The sequence below is a fragment of the Melopsittacus undulatus genome, chromosome 8, assembly GCF_012275295.1.
Source record: "Melopsittacus undulatus isolate bMelUnd1 chromosome 8, bMelUnd1.mat.Z, whole genome shotgun sequence".
NCBI classification, from domain to species: Eukaryota; Metazoa; Chordata; class Aves; order Psittaciformes; family Psittaculidae; genus Melopsittacus; species Melopsittacus undulatus.
Genome location: NC_047534.1, coordinates 48,491,174 through 48,511,222, shown reverse-complemented (window position 1 = coordinate 48,511,222; position 20,049 = coordinate 48,491,174). Strand labels below are relative to the sequence as shown.

General features: G+C 37.4%; 1 protein-coding gene across 1 annotated transcript in view; it reads right to left on the bottom strand.

Annotated features, from left to right (window-relative positions):
- The window catches only part of LRMDA (leucine rich melanocyte differentiation associated), a 663,971-nt gene that overhangs the window by 275,997 nt on the left and 367,925 nt on the right, over positions 1–20,049 (bottom strand). The window contains exons 4-5 of the mRNA XM_013129955.3: positions 17,976–18,115; positions 3,818–3,944 (exon numbers count right to left, since the gene is read on the bottom strand). Of these exons, the coding sequence (XP_012985409.1) occupies positions 3,818–3,944; positions 17,976–18,115 (267 nt within the window). The remainder of the gene's footprint in view (positions 1–3,817; positions 3,945–17,975; positions 18,116–20,049) is intronic.

Sequence of the window (20,049 nt, the reverse complement as noted above, 5' to 3'; positions counted from 1 at the left end):
GATACTCACAAGTATACCTGCTGATGTCTAGGTTCTATAAGATGCAAGAGTATTACATGTGACCAAATGCACACTGCTTGCTTCCGCCACTATAAATCAAACTGGTAAGAATGCTAACCTTAAAAAGTGCAGCATGCTAAGAAATAGTTCCTGGGTAGAGGGGTTGCAAAATACTGGGAAATATATGTATCTTATAAAAGGAAGTGCACTGACCCATGTAAAGCAATATTTAGACACTGCAGTGTGTATTCACAGCAACACACTTTAGATACAATGGAAATATCCACATTTTATCATCTAGATTAAATGATCATGAAAACAGACCTATAAAATACGAAAATATTATGTGCTTTGATATATCAGAATTTCATTTTGGTTATTTATATCATATGAAATGTAAAAATATGGAGTCTTTAAATGTATTCTCAAATCACATTCTGGTTTGCATCTCTAAGTTTTAAAGATTAAGTAGTTGGAAGCACAATTTATATACCTGTAAAGCAAAAAAGGGTACAGTTTTAAATAATTATGTCAAGAAATGACAACTGTACTCTTTGTAGAAGCAGGGATGAATAATTACAAAGCTGGGACATAATTAAGCAATTTTGACTGTCGTATTCTTGAGCTGTCTTTCTGATGTGAAGTGCTGTCATGCCCAGAAACACACTTCACACTGGACAGGCATCTTCCACTTTGATCTACACTATGCCAGAGAAATGAGGTCATGGTCTGGTCATTAAACAAGGCTGCCTCATCTGGCTTAGTGCCTCTTATCCAGCCAGGCTTACCCAATCTTTATTAAAATCAGGCATGATACAATTTTCAATATTTTGACAAAATAAAACATAAACATCACAGAATAATGAAGTTTAGCTCACTTACATAGTGAGACGGAACACTGCATTGTAACATTAAACTGTTTTCTAATAAATGACTGCATCTTTCCATAAGACAGTCATATCACAAACAGATGCATTTTAAACAAAGGATGAAATGAAGCAAAGCACAGGAAAATACTCTGTTCTGATAAAAAAAACCCAAGCAAATCAAACAAACAAACAAAAAAAACCCCTGAACAAATAGGGAAAAATGAAAGTAGAAAAATTTATACAAAATAAAATATTTATGACTCAGTGGTGACTGCTGATTGCTAGATACTTTTGCATTTGAGCAAACACGAGCTAGTCAGATGGAAATTTCTTGCTTTTATTCTCATTTTGTGTATTTTTTCCTGGTGGGGTATTTTGCTCTCCCAAGTATTTCATGTCAAGACTAAAATGAAAACAACTCACCACATCACAGCCTCTTTAGATCATCAGTGCTTTTTATGCTGAATAAGCCATACCATCTCCTACTTACCATAATGGGAAAAAAACAACAACAACCTAACTTAAGATTTTCTGGGTTTTGGGGGGGAAGGGAGAGAGCTGTTTGTGTGTTTGTTTTGTTTTTTTTCTGAAAAAGCAACTCTGATAGGCTTACTGTTATTACTATATCTGGCAGAACAACATTTCCATGTGGCATCCACCAGCATAAATACTAACCACTCCAACTCTATTCCTGGCAAGCAGAGGCTGATACAATGACACTACATTGGGTGAAAGAAAGAAAAAACCTTCTTAGGAAGTTCACTCTCAGAAGGGTCTAGTATCACTAGGTCAACTTCTTAAGGAGTTTTCCTGATAAACAAAACAGGATATGCTGCAGCCTTTCTCTTAGTTTGGATCAAGGTGCATTCTCCTCTAACTTATTTAAGAAAGCTTGGAATATATTACCACTAGCTATATGTTAAATTTTGCTGAAGCTGGTCAAAAATATCAACAAACATATGGGAGAGTAGCTGACAAACAGAGCACACAAGATTCAGAAAACATGACGGCTGAAGAATAAAAAATATTATGTATCCAAAATGAAACATATGATAGAATTTGAAAGTACTGTTATTGCGTACACCATCTTTGTGATATATAGGGGAATGCTGCTTGGTCTTTGAGTATAGCTATAAATAGCTGTATGTATACATATCTTCATCTAAAACCATACATGCAGAGAGGACTCTATAAGTGTTCCTCAGGCATAAAAAGAGTTTGCATGTATGTGTACTAAAAGCATGAATATCCTAGGAAACAAGCACAAATTCAAAACAATTTTAAGAGGTTTATAATATCAGCTCTGCATCTAATTTAATATTTATTTTAAATTAGCCACTTCTGTAATATGTATGTAATATTGTATGATAAGGGTAATTTTGCAGCACCTTAAAAAGCATTAATTCATTCCATGGAAAGCATTTACAATGATTTTACCATCAGCAATTTGCACCAAACCATTTGCAAAGAAGAAAAAAAAAACCTTTAGTGTGGCAATAACAACAGTAAATTTGAGCCTTCTGCAAATTTGCTGAAATAAAAGTATGTTTTAACATAGGACTTAGTGGGTAAATAATTCAAAACTATACAAAAGGTTCAATTACAGATATAAAATATAAAGACATTACCCTCATATTTGTGAAGTAAATTACCCTTAGCTATTGACTGGTTTCACCTAGAAAAGAAACTTCAAATTTAAGAAACAGACAAATTCTGTTTTCTCTAACACTATTAAGTTGGTCAAAATTCAAAGAAATCTAACTGCTAATTAAATTTAAAAGAAAAAACTTCACCATATCCAAAATCTGATTAGGTAAGTATTCTAAAAGAAGACAATGTATATATGTTACATCTAACACATTTCTGCTGTTGCATTTGGCCAAATTCAGCAAAGATGGCTTGCCGGGAATAAGATATCCATAACAGATTAGAAATAAATTATTTCATTTATTACATATATGAAGCTGAAATAACTAAAGGCAGTGGTAAAAGATCTATCAAAGCTATGCAAGTGCCAGAACTGTTAACATTTTAGTAGTTATAACTGAACCAGCCTGAATTAATTTGTTATGCACTACAACTGTATTCATGATAATGCACTTATCTAGCAACACTGTTATGCTCCCAAAGAGTTCATTTCCATAACTGCTACAATGTCATTCAGCATTATTGGAAATCTGCAATAAATTATTGATGTTGTAGTTTAGAGAACAAAACAGCAAAGAAAAAGCAAGTAGGCTGAAAACTTGAGTGAAGTTTTAAGAAAGATCTGCAGCACTAAAAGACTCTGCAGCTCATATTGCTCTTATCGTGTATTGATCAGCAATGGAAAAAGAAGGCAAAGTGGGGAATTCACATTGCATTCTGTTTGCATCAGCAGTATGCAGTATGCCCAGAGTTGATGCAAGTAGTATCAAAAGCTCAGATTACTGAAAATATCTCTCTGATTTTGTCAATGCCTATTAGCAAGAGACCACATTAAGAAACATCAGTGAAAATTAGAATCAGCTGGTCCACTAAAAGCCAATAAACACTATAGGTGTGAGCTCTGAGATACACATTTGTGTTTAACATACAAGGCAGGAGATAACTTGTCAGAAAAATTGCATTCTTTCCCAAAAACATATCACACTGTTATATATTTTTAGACAGGGTAAGAATATCCTTTTAAGCTCAGTGACACATATTAGTTACTTTGTTATATGAAACAGAGGCCAGAAAACAGAAATTTGATAACATAACCACAGTCCATTAACCAAATGCAACAATAAAGTTTGATACTAAAACACAGAAAAATTACTAAGGTCTGTCACCTGACCACATTTACCAGTCATTTCATTTGAAAGATTTTGCCTGTTACTTTAGTCAAAGACACAGCCAAGTTTTTGGAGTTATTTTAAAACAGTGTTAATGAATCACATTGTTGTTACTTCTATTAACTCTCCTACCTTAGCATCCTTGGGCTTAACCACTTTCATGAAGGCACCTCTTATTAAGGCTTCCTCTCTCTCCCTCCTGGTTACTTTCCGAGCATCAAGAAATTTCAGGTTTGTCAATTTGTGCAGGACAAAATACCTAACAGATAGTAAAATGCACACAGTTAAAATCCACTGATACACAGACATAATCACAAATTAAGTTACTAAAACATAACCGCAATAAGCAGCAAGTCTGTTTCCTCTCTCTGTTCACCTTTTTCATGCAACATAGTTTATGTAAAAAGTTGTAATGCTTACTTTACTCTCTCAAACAAAACTTGTAAGATGGCCAACTATTTAATAATGGGTGGATCAAACAGATTTAAAAAAATATCACTGCTGGCATATATGTTGCCTGTAGGTATTAGTGGGGTACAAAGTATTATCAGAAATAGTGTAAATTGGAAATCGTCATATTTTCCTGAAATCACGATGATCAATAACATTAGAAAAGTGAACAGAAAATCAGGGAGGAGCATAATTTGTCTTCCACCATAAACACTAAACAACCATTTTTTGTCCTGAAAGAAGTGTATGTAAGTGTTCAAAATCTTAATATTAACAAAGAATTTGTCAAGAGAAAGCATGGAGAGTTATTCCTGGTCTCGGCTTTCTAGGACGACATTTTGACACAAGCATCATTTGGAATGAGAATTCTAATTTGGTGTCCTTATACCAGCTGATACAAGGTGTCCTTATACCAGCTCAGGATTAAATGCAGAAGCACACAGGAAGAGACTATTTTTATTAAAAAATATTTTAAGAATTCAAAGTTCTTGGTAGGATCCATCTACATTCCATTAATCTATTTATCCTTTTTACTCAAAGTACAGCATCTTTTCAGCCTCAAAAAAATACCATTGCCTCCTTGCTTGTAAAAGGAGAGAACATGGCAGATCAGAAACAAAGTAAGGCACACAACCATGGCAAATCAAAATATCCAACCACCTCAAGTACATGTTATTTACATTTAGTCAACCAAATGTGAAGCAGACATTGCAAAGTGAGGGAAGTGGCAGACTTTTCCTGACAGGGGGTAGAAAGGTGATTGATAATGTTCCCCATGCCTAGCTGCTTTGCATAAAACTCCAGTCAGTCAGAGAACCTCCTAACCATACCAATCTCTTCTGACACTTGGAGGAAGAAATCAAAGTAATAGAAATTTCTGCATAACATAACATGTTGGAAAAGAGCAAAACACACAAAAATGTGTTATAAGATGTAAAAGTTCTAATACTGTCCTCAAGATCATATAGAGATGTAGAAAAGACTGTAAGACTCCCATTCTGCAACAAAGCATAATTTAATGCTGAAAATAAACCTTTCCTCTGAGGCACCAGCTTCATAAATTAGAAAATAATAAAATCTGATAGTAGACTATCAAATACCATGTGTGCTAACATGTTTTAGAATCACAGAATCATAGATTCAACTAGGTTGGAAAAGACCTTCAAGTCCAACCATTACCCAAGGACTGCAAAGACCACCACTAAACCATGTCACTGAGGGACTCATCTACATGGTTTGTGAACACTTCCAGGGAAGATGATTCCATCCCTTCCCTGGACAGCCTGTTCCAATACGTCACCCTCTCTGTGAAGAAATTTCTTCCTAATATCCAACCTAAACCTCCCCTGGCACAGCTTGAAACCGTTACCTCATGTCCTATTATTTGAGAGAAGAGACTGACACTCACCTCACTACAACCTGCTTTGAGGTAGTTGTAGAGAGCAAAAAGATCCCCACTGAGCCTTCTCTTTTCCAGACTAAACAGTCCCAGTTCCCTCAACTATTCCTCATCAGGCTTATTCTCCAGACCCTTCACCAGCTTTGTTGCCCTTCTCTGGACCCACTCCAGCACCTCAATGTCTTTCTTGTAGTGAGGGGCCCAGAACTGAACACAGGATTCGAGGTGCCGTCTCACCAGTACGAGTACAGTGGGATGATCACTGCCCTGGCCCTGCTGGCAACACTATTTCTGATACAGGCCAAGATGCCATTGCCCTTCTTGGCTGCCTGGGCACAAGCTGGCTCATGTTCAGCCAGTCATCAATTAGCACCCCCAGGTCCTTTTCCACCAAGCAGCTTTCCAGACACTCCTCCCAAGCCATTGCATGGGGTGAATTGTTAAGAAGTTAACTGAAATGCTCAGACAATTTAAATATGAATTCTCAACCTATGACTTTCAATGATATTAGAAAAAGAAAAAGATAATCACTTTACAAAATAGAGAATATCTTAAGACTATTTATTAAACAATAACTACAGATCTACCAGACTGACACATTCTCAGACTCTTCCCAGCTTTCCTGGCTGCCCTACCAGTCCTCCCTGTCATTTTGCTGGCCCTTATCTTTCAGTGGGGGAGAAGCTATCCATCTTGCATTGCTGGCAGAAAAGTTCTGATGACAACAGATTCTTTCAAATGAAGACATGTACAGAAGGAAACAATATGTCAGGAGTGAAGAAGAGTGAAGCTAAAAATGAGTAAAGACACCCACTAAGTGTAGGGTGAGAAAAGATGAATATTCAGGTGAAGAAAACATCAGTATTAGAAAATCAGCAAATGTTTAATGATGGAATGAAATATGCCATTGAAAAGCAGGCTGCAACAAAAATGACAACAGACTAAGACAGCACTGTCATCTATGCTGACTTTGGATCACAGCCCTAATGTCAGTCTCTCAATCATTTCAAAAGAGCTTCAAATTATAATAGCATTCCTTTATACAAATGTATTTTTGTATTTTTAAGCCATCTTGACTGCACTCCAAAAAACAGAATTAGCACCAGTACTTGCCAATTCAAAAACAAAACCAAAAAAACCTACCCACGTAAGCTAAACAGCAAACTACACCACAAGTCACAGGTTTTGGGTCGATTTATTTATTTTCTTTTAACTTGCACTCCTCAAGGACAGCAACTATTAAAAAGTAAGTAGCCATAAAGGTTATAGCACCAGTAGAACAAAGGTATATCAGTGATTAATTCTTTTAAAAGGTGATTCAAAATACAACCCCACTTATTCATATTCCTTTTACTAAATCTGAGATAAAAAGTTTTCTATATTATATGAAAATAAGAAGATACTTTTTTTTTGTTAAACAGCTGAAGAAAAGCATGGGGTTTCCTGGGTATATTTTAGCTAGAAATATGAAGATGCAGCTTCAATCTAAATGAAACACAAGTTTGCCATAAAAAAGTACAGGAAAGGATTACCAAAGCCCTGGAATGAACACTTTACAATATCAATTCAACCCTTGTAAATTTAATCCAGGGTTATTTGTTGCACAAAATCTCTTTACTGTGATGTATGACTTAGTTACTAAGGTTATCACAGCAGTATCCTAAAGTTGCATAGTACATAAAACATTTCAGTTAACAATGCAGGGAGGTTAACTCCCACAGATAACCTGCTATCAGAGGGTTAGACCAGATGACATGCCTCTGTCAGCTTTCAGGAGCTATTGATGGTTCAATCAGTTTGTTTTGAAGGTAAAGTACAACAAAAGGGCACTAAACTTATTCAAACTGTCAACGGGGACTATGGAATGTTGCTTGCAGGTAAGTAATTTTGGGTGGTTTAAGACTATTATCAAACACCAATGGCTGCAGAAAAAGACAGCTACTAATAACACAGAATGCAGCCATCATAAAATACTTTATGGCAGGTACTAGGATCCATAAATTGCATGACACATTGTATCCTAATCTTGCAAAACAGAACACTGTTTAATGAAGAAAGCCCATCTAAATTTTACATTATAAGTTTAGAAAGGTTTATTTTAGGTTAGAGGTTGAGAGGCAGGGTTTCCCTGTTCAGCGGTCCTTCCCCTCCCGCCTTTATTTTTAATTGTTTTGAAACTTAGCAGTGCTCCATGTGCTCTGAGACTGTTGCTACTGGGGTTTAACATCTTTGTAGTTGTGTGAGAAAATGTTAGTGTTTTCAGTGATGAGGATAAAGGTGACCTCCAGAGAAAGAAAAAAACAGAGACACAGGAAGGTGCTTAGAGTTCCATTTATCACTGCCTGTAAACTGAGCTTCTAATTCATGATGGTTTAAGGAAATGAACAATGCGAGTAAAGTTGCATCTGTTGTCCAGAATAATCTCCCCTTCCTTAACTCCCAGTGCCAAAAGTCCCATGAAAATAAGCTAATAATAGATATCCATCACACACAAACAGGAACACTCAGAGATCGAAAAAGACTAGAGAATATCACATTTCATGTATTTCAGTCTTAGTTAAATGAAAATGACAAGGAAGATTAACAATTCATTTACCAATTTTGTAAGTGTTGCATGTGATTAGTACTATTTTAGCAGTTTTTACACAGACCTGTCAAGATATTGGAAAAGAGGGACAGGCTTGAGGGGTCATTTTCAAAGGAATGCAATGAGTTTAGGATTTAGCTGCTATTGACACGGGCAAAAGCTCAGTGAGGCAAAGCCTTCCTTTGAAGAAACATGTTGGAGTTCAGAAAGGGACAGAACAAAGTTAGCTTTGAGATCAGCTATTGCTATTTATTAAACAATACATGATTCTAGTTTTTATATAAAGAAATACTGTCTCTGATACTGACTCACCCTACAGCTTTTAATGAATCACAGACTTGTCTTCTTAATTCTGTCTTACAAACACATAAACTAAGACCTACCAGTTACCTTGCAGGTATATTCTGTGTGTGTTTCTAGTTCTTCACGGTGTAACAGTCATAAAGTCATTACTTAAAACATACTCCTTGAACTATTCCTTCAACCCCCAAAATTAGTTATGGTTCACTCTTCTAGGAGAGTTTCACAGGTGAAGCAAAAGGGTTCTAAAAGAATGTGTAAGTGTTCATTAAAGGATCACATGGAAGAAAGAAGCAAATCTACTTTAAACATATGCAGTAAATTTGACAGTCCTGATCCAAAACAAAGAAGTGTAAATAACTTTTAGGTCAGCTCCTTATTTTTGTTAAATAGCTACTATACAATTTCATTCTGACCTATTTTTTCGTTAGCCATTTAGGTTCAGGCATAAAAAATCTTTTAGTTTAAATGAGTTTTGGTATACTAATACTTACTGCTCCCAAATACTTCTAGGAAACTTTTATTCTAGGTACATGAACACCATAACAAATCAAACAAATAACAAAAAAAAATCACATAATATCATAGCATCTAAGGGCCTCAATTCATTTATTACCGCCTTTGGAAAAGCAGACAAGTTGAAGAACATGGTTGGCCTCCTGATGCTGAAAGATAATGTCATCACCCATGAGCCACACTATAAGAAAATCAATGAATTATTTGGGAAAAGGATGTTTGGGGTTGTTTCTTTTGTTTTTTTTTCTCTCCTTCTACTACAAGAAAAGTATACTAAATTTGTATATGATAGTTTTTCAGAGAAAATAAACTTTTCCACTGAACCTTTAGTGAAAGACTATAGTAAGAACTAGATTCTGTATACTCCTTAATTTCGTATTTTTATTAACATAAACTGGAATATAAAACTGTACTACATGCATCAATATATCAGTTTAAACCACAAAATTAATCTGGAAGTGCAAATTTGAGAAATATTTGCACAGAAGAATGCAGAAAAAAACATCTACCTCTACCTGCATCATAACTGCAAAATGCACTTTGCTTCAGTGTTTACTTTCATTTTTTATTTTCTGTGCTATTGCATTTCCTTTCTCTGACAATCATAGAACATAAAAATAATATACTTATTTCAAACTTTGAAGGGCTGATTATGCTCTCAGTTATGTTACTGTAAACTAGAAATAATAAATAACATGAAGCTGGCAAAATTACATCAACAGGGAGAGATGAAAACAAAAACCAGTCTTGAGAAACATGTTTATTACAATTAACTAGATTATCTCCTGTAATTGCTTCTTATGTACCACTGAAAAGTTTAACTCCCTATCCCTACCCTTACCCCACCAAACAGTGTAGAACTGGCTGCAAAATTTCTATCTGCAACAAAACTTCCTCAATACAGAGTTAAGGAAGCCAGGTCACAAACTTAAACCAACATCTTGCAGAACAGAGGGTATGACATTGGCATGAGGTATGTCAGAGGAATACACAGCCTCTGTGCAACCTTAGCGCACGTGATTCTGAGGGGTTCTCAAAGCGCTGAGAAATCCAGACTGCCTCCTAATCCTATATCATCTTCTGCTTTACTTCAATGTAGCGAAGACCTCTATGAACTAGAGAAATGTCTTCACACATGTAACAATGATTATAGTTATGTCTTGACTTACTGTGTTAGCATGAACAAATTGGGATATGACAGACTTCAATTTGTTTGGCTGAACAAAAACATTATAATAGCCCTTGCTCATAAGCCCTTACATTTGCTTATCTCAGATGGAAGTGGTGTGGGTATTTGGTACAGGGGTTTTCTCCAGGTACTGTAGAATAGACAAGGCCTCATGCAAACAGTAAAGTAGCACAGATTCATAGATCATATGGATGTAAGCATCTCCCTAAGCATACCCTTAAGTACATAAAAACCACACACAGAAGTAGCATAGACTTCAATCCCTCTTGCTAAAAGACAGCTTTAACAATAAATTCAGTGATATTGACCAAGTATATTAGCATTATTTTCATTAATGAGTGAGGACTTCCAGTCTCCCATTACTTCTTGTATATACATTTATGTAGTTGTATTATCATCCAAATTCAATCAGAAGAATGTTTAAAATACCTTAGTAGGTTTTGTCTCAATTAAAAAAAAACCCAAACAAAACAACACTAAAACAAAACAAAACCACAATAAAGCAAAACAAAGGAAACTGAAAATGCTGTAAGAGGACCCAGCATTTCAAAGAATCAAACCTCTGGGGTGGGAATAGCTGATTTAGCTTGAACAGTTAATCCATACAAAATGCCTGCACTTCCCTTCTTGCTGTTAAACCTTAAGAGGACTTCATAAGGTTATCACCATTTGCTCCCCCTGCCAAAGATAGCATATCTAGTACATGTACTTTTAAGCTAATTTAAAATAAACTCAGGCATTTGTTTCCACTTGCCCTTGTTTCCATGTCAACAGCACTTAATGAATGCATCATTCCAGGAAATGTCAATAAGGAGCAAAGAAGAATGAACAAGCACTGAAAACTTCACACATGGCATACATCTCTCACAATCATATCGCTTTAATGAAAATAGGTGAGGTCACCTGCAGCATTCGCAAATGCTTTGTAATACATTCTGACCCAGATGATTTTTCACAGTTCAGTAACACGATGTTTGAAGTTTTTACTGCAAACAATACACCCACAGGACTGACCAAGTGCGGGTACAAGAGAAGCAACCAGCAATTACTGTGTTGACTTCTGTTACTTTGATCTCCAGGTCATGACCTTTGCTTTCACACAATCTTCAAAGCAGAGATTGTAGAGTAGGTTATTTTAGAGGACACACTGTTTTGCAGGCTCTTTTTGCTGTGTTTCTTGCTTCCTGTTTGAGCCAAGAGCTTTTAAAACTTTCCTATCACCATGACATTTTAGATATTCTGCTTTCCTCTGCCTCACTCCCAAGATATCCCTTTACAAAATATCACCTCCAAAATACAGAAAGCTTAAAAAAAGAAGATAAAAAGTAAGAACTTAAAGCATCTTTTCAGCAGAAAGAAACTAGACATTTTATAATGATGGAAAAAGCCAAAATGTTTTAAAAACAACCAAACTTGTTTGGTTGTCTTTAGGAAGGACGGGACAGGCAGGGGGTGTAGCTATTTATGTCAATTATAGGCTGGAGAATATGGAATGCTGCCTGGGAATGGGTGATGGACCAACTGAGAGTTTGTGGGTTAGGGTCAACAGGAGAACTGCGATGGGGGACATTAATGTGGGAGTCTGCTACAGATCACCTTATCAGGAGGACTCTGTAAATGAAGCATTCTACAGACAGATAGGAGCAGCCTCACGCTCGCAGGCCCTTGTCCTCATGGGGGACTTCAACCCTCCAATATCTTTTGGAGGGATGGTACAGACTGGCACAAGCAATCCAGGAGGTTCCTCGATTGTGTGGAAGAAAACTTCCTTCTGCAAGCAATAGAGGAGCTGACAAGGAGAGATGGAAGGGATTTTATACGTATGTAGTGGCTAAAAAACAGACCAAGGACAACGTAGGCCCCCTCCGGAGGCTTTTGGGAGAACTGGCCACCCTGGATTCGGAGAAGGCTGAGGTTCTGAATGGCTTCTTTGCCACGGTCTTCACTGGCAAAGGCTCTGAACGCAGCACCCGAGTCTTGGAAGGCGGATGCAAGGACTGTGAAAACCTAGACCTTGGGCCCACTGTACATGAGGATCTGGTTCAAAACCATCTTAAGAACCTGAATGCACACAAGCCCATGGGACCTGATGAAATCCATCCATGGGTCCTGAAGGAGCTGGCGAATGAAGTTGCAAAGCCACTGGCCATCATATTTGAAAAATCATGGCAGTCAGGTGAAGTTCCTGATGACTGGAAAAAGGGAAATATAATCCCCATTTTCAAGAAGGGGAAAATGGATGACCCGGGGAACTACAGACCAGTCAGTCTCACCTCTGTGCCTGGCAAAATCTGGGAGCAGATTCTCCTGGAAGGCATGCTAGGGCACATGAAAAACAACAAGGTGCTTGGTGACAGCCAGCATGGCTTCACTAAGGGGAAATCCTGCCTGACCAATTTGGTGGCCTTTTATGATGGGGCTACAGAAATGATGGACAGGGGTAGAGCAGCTGACATCATCTACCTGGACTTGTGCAAAGTGTTTATCACTGTCCCGCACAACATCCTTGTCTCTAAATTGGAGAGACATCAGTTTGATAGGTGGCTCACTCGGTGGATAAAGAACTGGCTGGATGGTCGCACTCAAAGTGTTGTGGTCAACAGTTCAATGTCTGGCTGGAGACCAGTAACGAGTGGTGTCCCTCAGGGATCGGTGTTGGGACCGGCCTTGTTTAATATTTTTGTCGCTGACATGGACAGTGGAATTAAGTACACCCTCAGCAAGTTTGCCGATGACACCAAGCTCTGTGGTTCAGTTGATACGCTAGAGGGAAGGAATGCCATCCAGAGGGACCCTGACATGCTTGTGAGGTGGGCTGATGCCAACCTCATGAAGTTTAACCATGCCAAGTGCAAGGTCCTACAACTGGGTTGGAGCAATCCCAGGCACAGGTACAGGTTGGGCAAAAAGGAAATTCATGGCAGTCCTGCGGAGAAGGACTTGGGGGTGTTGGCCAATGAGAAAATGAGCATGAGCCGGCTTCAGTGTGCACTTACAGCCCAGAAAGCCAACTGTATTCTGGGCTGCATCAAAAGGAGCGTGACCAGCAGGTCGAAGGAGGTGATCCTGCCCCTCTACTCTGCTCTTGTGAGGCCTCACTTGAAGTACTGTGTGCAGTTCTGGTGTCCTCAACATAAAAGGGACATGGAACTGTTAGAACAAGTCCAGAGGAGGGCCACGAGGATGATCAGGGGGCTGGAGCACCTCCCATATGAAGACAAGCTGAGAAAGTTGGGGCTGTTCAGCCTGGAGAAGAGAAGGCTGCGTGGAGACCTCATAGAAGCCTTCCAGTATCTGAAGGGGGCCTACAGGGATGCTGGGGAGGGACTATTCATTAGGGACTGTAGTGATAGGACAAGGGGTAATGGGTTGAAACTTAAACAGCAGAGGTTTAGACTGGATCTAAGGAAGAAATCCTTTACTGTTAGGGTGGTGAGGTACTGGAATGGGTTGCCCAGGGAGGTAGTGAATGCTCCATCCCTGGCAGTGTTCAAGACCAGGCTGGATGAAGCCTTGGGTGATATGGTTTAGTGTGAGGTGTCCCTGTCCATGGCAGGGGGGTTGGAACTAGATGATCTTGAGGTCCTTTCCAGTCCTAACTATTCTATGATCCTATGCCGTGCTTCACCTGGTACTCACCAATAGGGAGGGGCTGGTGGGAAACGTGATGTTCCAAGGCAGTGCAGTGCACTGCAGATGCTTGGCTGCAGTGATCATGAGATGATGGAGTTCAAGATCCTCAGGACAGTGAGAAGAGCATGGAGCAAGCTCACTGCCCTGGACTTCAAGAGAGCAGACTTTGGCCTTTACAGGAGCTAGCCCAGTAAGGTTCTGCAGAGTAAAGCCCAGGAGGGCAGTGGGGCCCCAGAATGCTGGTTGATATTCAAGGATCACCTGCTCCAAGCCCAGGAGTGTTGCATCCTGATTAAAAGGAAAAAGGGGCAAGAAGGCCAGGAGGCCTCCATGTATGGATAAGGAGCTGCTGAGAAAACTCAGAAAGACAAAAGAAGCTTATAGAAGGTGGAAGCAAGGATGGGCAGCCTGGGAAGAATAGAGGGTCTTGTCAAGGAAGCAAGGGGTCAGGTTAGTAAAGGTAAGGCCCAATTAGTATTGAGTCCTGCCAGAGGTAACAGGAAGGTCTTCTATAGGTATGTTGCAAACGAAAGACAGGCTAAGGATAATGTGGGCCTTCTCCATAAGGAAGCAGGAGAATAGGGTACCCTTGATTTCAAGAGGGCTGAGATTCTCAAGGACTTCTTTACCTCAGTCTCCACTGGCAAGTGCAAAGCGTTTGACACTGTCCCGCACAACATCCTTGTCTCTAAACTGGAGAGACGTAAATTTGATGGATGGACCACACAGTGGGTAAAGAATTGGCTGGATGGCTGCACACAGAGAGTTAAGGTCAATAGCTAAATGTCCAAATGGAGACTTGTAACAAATGGTGAATGAGAAGTTCAGGTTAGATATAAGGAACAAGTTCTTTAGTGTGAGGGTGGTGAGGCACTGGAACAGGTTGCCCATCCCTGGGAGATCTCAAGGCCAGATTGGACAGTGCTTTGGGTGACATGGTCTAGTCTGAGGTGCTCCTGCCCATGGCAGAGGAGTTGGAACTGGATGACCTTAAGGTTCTTTCCAGCCCAAACTATTCTATGATTCTAAGTTTGCTTATAAAAATTCTGCAGAAAGGAACTGTCCATTTTCTTCTGTCCAAACAAGAATTCCAGTAACAAACATAGAAAAGTTTTCATCAATTTGTTCTACACATTTAAAAAGCAGAAAGGAATTAACAGGAATGAAAAAAAAAACAGCTTTTCTTAAAAAAAAATCACACTCACATGTGTCTTAGAAAAAAAAACTACTTTGTGAAAAAGTCACAACAATATTTATGTGCAAAATTTATTTATAATTAAAAGCTAGGGAAAAGTTTTATTATTGACAGTGACAGAAAAGGTATAACACTGGATCACCTGAGATACCAGATTGTAACTTCTTCACAAAAAGCATAGTTTCATACATTTTCCAAGTATTTCTAAGAAAATCTGATTATTTTTAAAATATGTAATATTTTTTATCTCTGTTGCTAATATCACAGTAAATCACTGGACCTTGTTTTGTCAAAAATTTGATTTTCCACACTTTTGCAAGGTTGAGATTTTGGGGGTTTTACACATCTTTTCAGTTTGTTGGAATGAGAAGATTAAGTAAAGCTTTGATTTCTAGCACCTTTCTGGTTGAGGAATTAAATAGCCTGAACTCTAATTGAACTCAGTAGGAATGAAATTAAAGCTCAATGAAAAATGAAGCTGTGGTTCCAATGGTCACTGCAAAAATTTACTAGAAGAAGTTCCTATTCAGAATAAAATTTAACGGTAAAGCAAAATGTTTATACAGTTAGGGTTCACTGAAATGCAATCATTTGATGCTTTATTTGTGACAAATTTCCTCAAAAAAATTAGGAAAAAAGTTACTTCAAATCATAAAAAAAGACTAAATGGGCGTATCAGATATTTGCTTTTGAGACTTGAAGTAATACATTTGATAAAATACAAATAATTTCTCACTCAGGAGAGCTTACTGCTGTTAAATCTGTGAGATACATCTGCAGACTTAAGAGAAGGAAGAAAAAATTGTCCTAGATGCTTCAGAACACGTATTCAAAACTCTGATGTAGCTATTCAGAATAAAATTAGCAGTGTTTCTATTCAGTTCCACCATGTAGGTGAATACATTTCCCACTAGGTAAAGAGACAGATAGACAGACAGACATTTCTGGGTTTTTTGAGTCTAATATTAACTTAAAAATGAATTTCATATAGTGTAACAAATAATTAGAGAAAAGGATCAGAAAGAATTCATTGTTACAGCAGACCCACAAATCATTCAACTAATTACAAAGCCATTCTTCTTTCTTTAAAGAGTTAATTAACCTAGTTTAATAAAAAAATTAAAAACAAAAAAAACCCAAAAACCCACAAAAAGAGGGGTTGAAAAACTGAGGGCAAAGAGAAAGGAAACAACGTTGCAGTTTCAAACAGATGCATGAATACAATCACTTCACACTTTGACACTGTGGTTTTCCATGAGGTGACCTAAAACTACCTTGACCTCCCTGAAATCAACATTTTTGCACTGAAATGAAACAACAGACATTCTTGTTTTGATGTATGGCTGTGTGACATACTATAAATATTACATCACATAACCACAGAGGATGTCAATCAATAAAGAATTTTTTCAGACAGCACTAAATGAACCATGGGTTCTTGCCTCTGAATGGCTCCTTTAATGTACTACTTTTGCTTAAATGATTAATAGGAGACATATTGTCAGAAAACATACTTAAAGTGAAAAACAGTAAACTGCAGAAATATAATTCATTTTTTAAGCAATTCTCTAGTGCAAATGTCACATAAATTTACATAGAGACAGCGCTTTCAGACTCTTGAAAACTGGATAGTAGGCATACATTCCACTTTAGTGTGAAAGCAATGGGAAAATATTTTATTGAAATTAGGCTGCTCTAAGTGGTGAAAACCAAAACTCCACAGGTAAACTGGATTCAAAAGTTGAATCATTAGAAGGTAAAAGTATTTACATTAAAGATAATCTAGAAATCCAGCTCAAAAATTTGGAACAAAGAAAAAAATATATCCACACCCAAGACAGCTGTGCTGCTGTTTCATCCTACAGCATTTCCAAGCAATAAACTGGTGCATGGAATTCATGCCATTTCCCAATAAACCTGCTTTTAGTCTTTGTCACTTTGTATTGTGCTATAATAACTCCTACAGCAGAGTTTGGATTACATGAAGATAAAATCGGTGGTTTACTATATAACTCTGAATACTGCAGGTGATCTGCTGATAAAAAGTAAGCTCATGCTCTGCAAAGTTGCTGCATGGTGACCAGTGCTTCTTGGTGCTGCTTTGCTCTTGACTTGCCTCAGACAGCCATTTTCAGTTGACGTGAAAAGAACCAGCACGCAGAGACTGAAACCCTGTACCAGACATGAGCAAGGAAGAATTCCAACTATTGCTCTGTTTTTTGTTCTTTTGGTTTTTTTTATAATCACTTGCCTTTAAAGTTATAAATAGGAAAATTATGTCACTTCAGCAGATATTCTGTAGATTTTGGACCTATACTTACAGTTATCGGGCACAAGTAATTTTATTTATTAAAAAATAAACCTTGTAATTATTTTGCAACATTTCTGTTGGATCAGTTGGACATATGGTATTTTAACAGGCTTCCATATTAATTTCCAGATGACCTTTTGTGTAATCTAGCTCATTAAAATGGCATTATAGAGATAGTTTGGGGGGGTTAGTTTAATCTAAACACTAACCACTCTGAGTAAAGCAGCACAACATAGGAATCCTTTCTTCTATGCTCTTTAACAGTACCTTAGAGATAATAGTGCCTTTAACAGAGCCTAGAGAAGAAACTCATCACCATAATCCAGTGTTGGCAAAAGACAATGCAACTGTCCCAGTGTAGTTAATTTTATTGACTGTCATCCTCTGCGTATGTTGTGTTGCCTTACAGAAAGGCAGGCTTGTAAGTAGGCACCTATGAGGACTTACATTCAGAAAATCCTGTGCACACCTGCTCAACTCAAACATGAGCTGTACAGCACTGAAATATTGTTTGAAATGGGTTCCTGAGAGTGATCTCACCAAAATGGTGTTATTCAAATTCCCAAGTGTTTCATTGCAGAATATGAAACTATGCCTTCACAATAGAGTGCAGATCTGGTTTGAGACTCGAGTTGGTTTCAGTTCAGTATTTTTCCAGTAACAAAACAAAAGTGACACACCTTACCACATTTACAAGTGGAAACACTAACCTGTATCTCTGGTAGTCATCTTCATCCTTCTCTTTGCAGACCAGTTCATTTGGGCACGCCATGTTTCCAAGCAAACTGAGATACTGTAGTGAGGGCACAACTTCAGCCAAATGGTCCAAAAGTCTTTCTAACTCGGTTATGTTTCAAAGGTTGTGGGTTAAGGATTCAATGACATTGATGAAAAAAGCATTTAGAATTGCACCACTCCCGATATAAACATACATTTCAATAACTGACAATCAAGTTTAGTATGGCATTTGGGAAAATGTCACATTAATTGTTCCAATGGCAAACAAGGATAAACCTCAGTCATTTTTTTGGCATGAAATGAAAGAATTTGGCTGTTTTGTCATTCTTTTCTCCCCCTTTCTTTCCTAGGTGGTTCAGTAAAAAACATTAAAACTTTGACAAAATGATGGATGCTGTGCAGTAAAATGGCTAGCAATTGCTGGAGCCATGAAACTTTCCCAGCATGGAAACAAACAGTTAGTTTCACAGCACATTCATCACTAATATATTCAGTCCACTGGAAAATGAGTTTAAGAAAAAAAAAAAAGAAGGAAAAAAGTCAAATGACAACAGCCTACATTCATTCCCAGCATATAAATATTTTGAATGCCCCAGTAACGCATTTGTAATTACTCTATTAGTGTATGTCAATTAATGCTTCACTAAGTGCAACTTAAAGACTTCGGTATTACAAGTATTTTATAGATGAAACTTTAAAGTTGTGTAAAGCATATTTTTTTCATTAAAATAGCCATCTATTTTGATGTTCATGAGGCTTTTAAACTATATTCCTCAGAATATAAGTAATGACAATACACCTTTGATATTGTAAACTACATTAAACAAGCAAATAATGGTTAAATTATCTTTTAATCACTGCAACATTGGAAATCACAGCTTAGGTTTACACATAACAATATTCAGCCATTTGCACACTGTTGATTGATCAAATAAATTACTTCGGTAAAGTATAGTGTGACAGTCTCCAAGGCCCAAACTATACATTTTTATTTACTTTAATTTACATGCAAAGAAAATGGTGTGATTTTCAAAAAAGATGTCATGCAAATGCATGGAAGAAGTTTTCATTGTTTAAAAACTGACTGTCTAAGACAATAGTAATTATTTTAAACCATTAAAGGGCATTTAATTGCTGTGGTTTTATCCACTCCTGCTGTTAAGAGACCACAACTATTGTTTTAAATCCTCAGTTCACTCGTGTTATTATTTATACTTGATTTATGTGTTTCTGTTATCTTTGTTATTTTTAGCTGATGGAATTTGCTTTATTTCTTCACCCCAATATCTTAAGGGCAACAGAAGCAATACCGAATGGAAAGAGCAGCTTCTCTGTTAAAAATGCAGTCTTCCTTTTACAAGCCTTAAATTTTATTTCCAAACACACATGGGATTAATGCTGATAATTACTAACATTAATAGATGAAAATAAGTGTTTCTATGCTTAATGTTCTGTCCCATAAGGCATAAGGAATTATATTCAAATACTTCGTACAAGTGAGAAAAATGAGGGCTTGAAATTAGTTCTGTGAATTAACTAAAAAGGTAAAAGTGATAACTTTCAGTTTGGCAAAGCCATATCATGGAATGTTGTATGTCAGCAAGTAATCAACCAAAACCTAAGAACAATCGTCTTTTTGTAGCACCACCAGATACAAATGATTTTTGGTAACCAGGATGAATTCCTAATTAAAGTCTGGTGCTAATTCTCATCTTCTCATATCTGGACCTCAAGCTTATGCATAAACTTTTTATGGCTCTTTCAGGACGTATGTGACTGTGATGAGAAGGTCACAAGCTGTTTTTCCACATACGTTCAAGCAAAAGGCTTTTTAAAAGTTTCCTAAGACTGTTACACACGTGCTTGAGTCTGGCATCCTCCCTCAGACAGGAGAAACACTTAATTCCTTGCAGGATGGCTTAAGTTACGAAAAGATTCCCTGAAAGAAATAGTTTATTATTACCAAAGACAATTTCCATAACAGCAATATCACACAGGGTTAGCTATTGAAAGGCTTGGATTGCATCTGGCCATTACCTATCAAAA